We start from the raw sequence: 6,072 nt of genomic DNA, 5'->3' as shown, positions 1-6,072 counted from the left end.
AAAAAAAAAAAAAAAAAAAAAAAAAAAAGAAGAAGAAGAAAGAGAAGGAAAGAAATGGGGTCCTAATGCCACCAAGCTGGAAATTTGTGTTTTTCTTTTCTTCCCTTGTTTTTGGTTTATTGGTTATAAATTCTCATGCACTGTACAACTTTGCTCATTAAATATGAATAAGCAGAAAATTAAAAGTTGGAAAGGATCTTGGTAATCACTCTAATTTCATTTTATCTTAAAGATGAAGTTAAAGTCTGCCTAGAAAAGTGAAGTGACAGACAGAGAGACATTTATCCTGGCAGGTCCTCGATTAAACAACCCAGGCTGTGAATGTGAACCTGATTGCTCTTGGTACTTCTTTTGGTGCCAATTAAGTTGCTAGCATCAGGCACTGTACAAACATTTAAAAATAGTAAAATAAGTATTTAACTGCAAAGTACAAACTAATCCTTCCTTCAGTTTTTATTTCTAACATGTAATATAATGCAAAATTAATTAAACTTTAAGCAACATTTGGTTATTAAGATTCTTTTATCTGTCGTTAGGACATTTTGATGCTGAGTCTTATTCCAGGTATTTCAAAAGTCATCGGAAAATTATAAGGAATAAAAGAGAAATTCATAAATACCTCCTCTGTGGTATAGTGATCATTTTGATCTGTTTCCCCTCTCACCACCCCTCTCATCTTTGTATAGATCATTTTCAAATGGTGGTTATCAATTGTGCTGTTTGTTGTAATTGATGATAAGCATTTTCTTCTTCCTCAGATTTCCTTTGAAAGACTCATTTGTAACGAATGTGTAAAATTTTGTTGTTTGGCTGTGCTGTGATTTAACTACTCTTGATTTCTGACCTCTTTCAGTGGTTTATACTGTCTTATAAATCCTACTGAAATAAAGTACTTGGATGTCCTTTTTGATAGATTTGGTGTTTGCTGGCTTAGGATCTGTGTGTGCAAGGGATAGCGAGGGTCGTAGGCCCAAGTGTGTGTATGCACTGCCAAGTGCTGGAGAAACCTGCATCAAAGCAGGTGACCTGTGGTGACCACGTGCAAGTCCCAGTTTGCTTTTGCCCATGCCAACTACCTTATCTTTTGTGGCTTTGATTGGAGAAAATGCAGTTGTATTTCTTTTCCATTAAGATTATTGGCACATTTTAGGTACACCATACAGTTACATTCATCATTGGGATCTTGTACCTTTACATGATCTATCTTGGTTCTTATTTTTCCCCCATTCCCCAGCTCTCCCTTCACCTCTCCCTATTTACAATTACTTTGTTTCCATTTTTTCCTCATATTTTTTTTAATTTTCCCTTCTTTCCTTTCCTCTACCCCTCCCATTTCTACTCCTTTAGACCTTTTCTTCCTATTTCACATTATCAATTATGCGTTTTGATCCTTATGCACCCTTGTAGTTTTTCACACCAGATAAACTATTCGGTATTTATATGTGTGTCCTATGTATTTTACTTAAGAGTATGGCCTCAAGGTGTATCTACTTAGCTATAAATGTCTTTAGTTTCTTGTTCTTTATGACTGTGTAGTACTCCATTTTATTAAAAAAAAAAAAGCCACATCTTCTTTATCCAGTCTCCAGTTGATGGGCAATTGGGCTGTTTCCAAGTTTTAGCTATTACAAATTGTGCCGCTATAAACATGGATGCGCATATGTCACTATGGTATGATGCTTTTAATTATTTTGGGAAGACTCCCAGCAGGGGAATAGCTGGGTCAAATGGGACTTCTGATCCTGGTTCTTTGAGGTATCTCCATACTGATTTCCACAGTGGTTGCACCAGTCTGCACTCCCACCAGCTGTGAAGCAGTGTTCTTTTTTCCCCATAGCCCCTCAGCATTTGTTATTGGTTGATTTCTTGATAGCAACCATTCTTTCTGGGGTGAGGCAGAATCTCAGTGTAGTTTTCATTTGTATTTCTCGAATGACCAGTGATGTTGAAAATTTTTCCATGTGTTTATTTGCTACTTTACTTCTTTGAGAAATGTCTGTTCATTTCAGATGCCAGTTTTTGAATTGGATCTTTATGTTTGGGAGGTCTGATCTTTTAAAAAAGTTCTTTATATATTCTGGATAGTAGACCTTTGAGGAACAGCTGATAAAAATCTTTTCCCACATTGTAGGTTGTCTCTTAGCTCTGTTGGTGGTTTCTCTTGCAGTGCAGAAGATTTTTAATGAGATCCCAGTTATTGATTCTTTCTGCTAGTTCCTCTGCTACTGAGGTTTTGTTCATAAAGTCTTGCCTTATGCCAATGTCTTTGAGAATTCTACCTAACTTACCTTACAGCAAGTTTAGTGTTTCTGTTTTAATATTTAGCTCTTAAATCCACTTCGATTTTAGTTTAATACGTGGTGAAAGATATGGGTCTAGTTTTAATCTTTGACAGTTTGAAATCCAGTTTTTCCAACACCATTTATTAAAGATGCTATCTTTCCTCCAGTGAGGATGGTTGGCTCATTTGTCAAAGATGAAGTAGCTGAGTATGTCTGGAGTTGCTTCTGTATCTTCTAATCTATTCCACTTAATCTTGGGTCTGTTTCTTTGCCAGTGCCATGCTGTTTTTAATAACAGTGGCTTTGTAGTATAGTTTCAAATCGGAGATTGTGATACCTCTTATCATGTCCCTGTTGCCTAGAATTGCTTTTGCTATTCTAGGTCTCTTCTGGTTCCAAATGAATTTTTAGATTGTTTTCTCTAGTTCTGTGAAATATCCTGTTAGGATTTCAATCAGAATTATTGCTGTTTAATTTTAATTTTAATGTTTCTGAAACCATATTTTCTTGTTCCAAGGATTGAAGCCTTGTCCTTGTTTCAGTAACAGCTGTGGGGACACTATGTAGTAACATACTTTGCCATTTAGTGACTGAGGGAACTGTTACACAAAGCTGACATGATTTGCCTACCATCAGTGTAATTCACACGTGATAAAACTGGCGTCCAACTCAGACGAGGTTGACTTTAGGAATTCATCACACACACACATATCCTACCCCAGACTCTGATATATTAGTCTCCTGACAAGTAGTTTTTTTTTAATCTTGCTTATATCAAAGGAAAATCTAGTGTTAGCTGGCTATTTTAAATTATTTTTAAAATAAAAGTAAATTGGAGTCTTTTTAAAAGACAAAATAAAAATGAATATCTGGAATCCAAGTCCCAGAGTGTACCGTTTGCTGTTGCATATACACAGAATTGCTGTGTTGAGTCCCTTGTGAAAGCTGCTCCTAAAAGTCACATGACGACAAAGAGTGTGTTGCCTCCTATGCCAGGGTGTGCCTTGTTACCAGCATGGGTGCACTTTGGAGATCAGTACATTTGAGGTAGAAATTGCTTGGGTTCAAATTCTGGCTCTCCCATTTTTGGGTAAAATCTGGGCTGTCTTTGCCATTTTCCTTGCCTGGCTATCCCCACTCTTTCAGCATTTTCATTCACCTTTGGCCATTTACATATTATACGTGGACTCTCTATTAGCTATTTAGGCAGCAGAAGCTGCATAATGTTCCACAGCTTAGAGAGAAAGCAAGATTATGTACACAGTCTTTTCTCAGCAAAGTCCTGCCAGGGCCAGAGGCTCCTGTCTTTTAAACATGAGTTTTTGTTTTCAGTTCTTTTCAGCAATCAGATTTTCTGAGTGCTGAAGAAAACCACATTTTGACTCAAATGGACGTAGGTCTGCACATTACTAAATCACAAGTATATTCAGCCTTATTGAAATGATAATGAGAAAATACTTTTCTTTGCAAAGTCAGTATTTCATGGAACACTTATTAAGACTTTTCTAGTAAGTTTTCAGTTTTAAAATGTGTTCAACTTACATAAGTCTGTTGAACTTAGAGCAATTACATGCTGACTTTCTCCTTTTTATCTTTGAGGTTTTGGTTAAGTATGATGAGAGTGATTTAAGTTAAGATGTTTGAGTTATTCTGGGAAAGAAGCCTCTTTCTCAGCCATCTCAAAAATTCTGGGTAATAATTCTGATATTTCTGATAATTCCTCATAGATTTAAACTGTGCAAAAATACGTTGATATTGATAATGTGTACTAGACAACTTACATACTTATTTTCCTGTCATTTTTTTAGGATTCTGAGTAACAATAAAATATCCGAGCTGAAGAATGGCTCATTTTCTGGGTTAAGTCTTCTTGAAAGATTGTGAGTATTATTTTACTATTATTTCTTATTATATTTAATGCATTTTTTTCTTTCTTCCTTTCTTTTTTGCATGGAGGAGGTTAGTTTTTCTGATTCTTTTGAATCAAGAGCTAATTGTTTTTTAAATTTTATTAATATATTTGTGACATGTATTAAGTACAGCATATTTGCATTGTAAACCTTTACTAAAATCCCAACTATTCAATAACGAATAAATTTTCCCAGTATTTTATTATTCAGGAATTGAATCTTAAAAAGCAAATAATTGCTTAAATCAGAGGTTGGCAAACTTTCTGGCAAGGGCCAGTTACTCAGCAGATGTAGGCTTTATAAACACAAGTTGACTCACCTGTGTCATCAGAGTGTGAGAGCAGTCAACTGTAGATAAGTCAGTGCTACAAAGGTACTGTGTGAGACAGTGCTGTAGTATATAAATTAAGGTGGATGTCTCTAATACAACTTTACACCCCTGATGAAGTTTGCTAGCCACTTGCTTAAAGCATATATGTATGTTTCAATAATGTATATCATGTATTATATGTATGTTTTATAAGTAGAACTTTTAAAAAAGCATATCAAGGGGAAAACTTTTTGGTAAACTGATTTTATTCAGATATTTTAGTATAATACCTTTTTGCTTAGAAAGTTAGTTTTGCTTATGATCTGATGGGTTATAAGTGGACTTGTTTTTTGTGTTGGTAAATTTTAGGAAAGGATGGTAAATTTGCTTGTATTCTGAATACTTTTTCAGGATCCTGTTTCAGATTTCAAAATACATGAGAGTCACATTGAACATCTTTATTTCTGGGAAGTAACAAACTTTCCTCACTTTTTCCAATTCTCTTTGCCCTGGTTCACTTTGTCTATTTCTCTACATGCTTTTCCTTGAGCATTTCACCTTGTGGCTTTGGCAGTTCAACTCCCAGGACTTAATTTGGGTAGGTTTCTTTTGTGCTGTGTAAGCACATACATAAATACACAGAAGCATTCTTGGCACACTGGCACTAAATATGAGAATGTTTGTCTCTCTTTTTATTCCAGTATTCCTGTCATACTCCACACAATCCATGAGCATCAGAGGATGCTGGCCACACCCTCCACTCCAGGCCTGGCTATGCTAAGAATAGACCTTTATACACATTCTGTGGCTGCTGTTTCAGGAATGGGCATTTGAATCAATTTGATTGAGTCAAGATGTGCCTGGGATTTGGTGAAAGGGATTTCCTCACGGTCAGCCTTAATGGTGGTTGTTCCTGTGGCCCAGAAGTCACTCTGCTGCCAGCAGAGGCTGGAGCCAGTGTGCTAAGGAGGCTGGAGAGATGACTGACACATCTCCCTCAGCATTGTAGGATCGGGGAGGACTCTCCTGAAGCGTGCTCCTCTGGGCCCTTAAAGTGTGGGAAGCAGTTGGTTGCCATCATGTGTGCTCTGTTCTTACAGAGAAAGGTGATTGTGATTCACAAATATCCCATCATACACTTAGTAGGTGCTCAGGTGGTACTGAGGAAATCTGTGATCATCCTTTATCAAGAGGAAGAAAGAGTGCTGAGCCCTCTGAGTTTATAGATAGCATCTGTTGGTTTTAAAAACACACTTCATTCTTGATGTGTAGGCTTGATGTGATTGCTTATGTACCCACATGAAAATGTAACCAGCATGGCTAATGTTCTGTGCTGTGGTGTAAATTACTACTCTTCTTAAATTTGGTTTTTAAATTTCCTTTGTATTTGACTGTTTCGCTGATAATAAATTTCTGTGGATGGTGGAAACACGTTACACTGCAGTAGGGTGATATTAAGATGCAGTGTATATTTTAGCTAGTGGTCTGTTTATACCCAGATATCCAAATAGCACCACTGTCTTTTGTGGTAAGAGACACACACACACACACACACACACACACACACACA

General features: G+C 36.5%; 1 protein-coding gene across 1 annotated transcript in view; it reads left to right on the top strand.

The window, feature by feature from the left end:
* The window catches only part of Adgra3 (adhesion G protein-coupled receptor A3), a 104,131-nt gene that overhangs the window by 22,863 nt on the left and 75,196 nt on the right, over window positions 1–6,072 (top strand). The window contains exon 8 of the mRNA XM_019205442.2: window positions 4,091–4,162. Coding sequence (XP_019060987.1) covers window positions 4,091–4,162 — 72 coding nt within the window. The remainder of the gene's footprint in view (window positions 1–4,090; window positions 4,163–6,072) is intronic.

The sequence above is a fragment of the Fukomys damarensis genome, unplaced genomic scaffold, assembly GCF_012274545.1.
Source record: "Fukomys damarensis isolate Sample0158 unplaced genomic scaffold, DMR_v1.0_HiC HiC_scaffold_35, whole genome shotgun sequence".
Lineage (NCBI taxonomy): Eukaryota > Metazoa > Chordata > Mammalia > Rodentia > Bathyergidae > Fukomys > Fukomys damarensis.
Note: the sequence above shows the minus strand (reverse complement) of the source record. Positions and strands in the feature narration are given on the sequence as shown.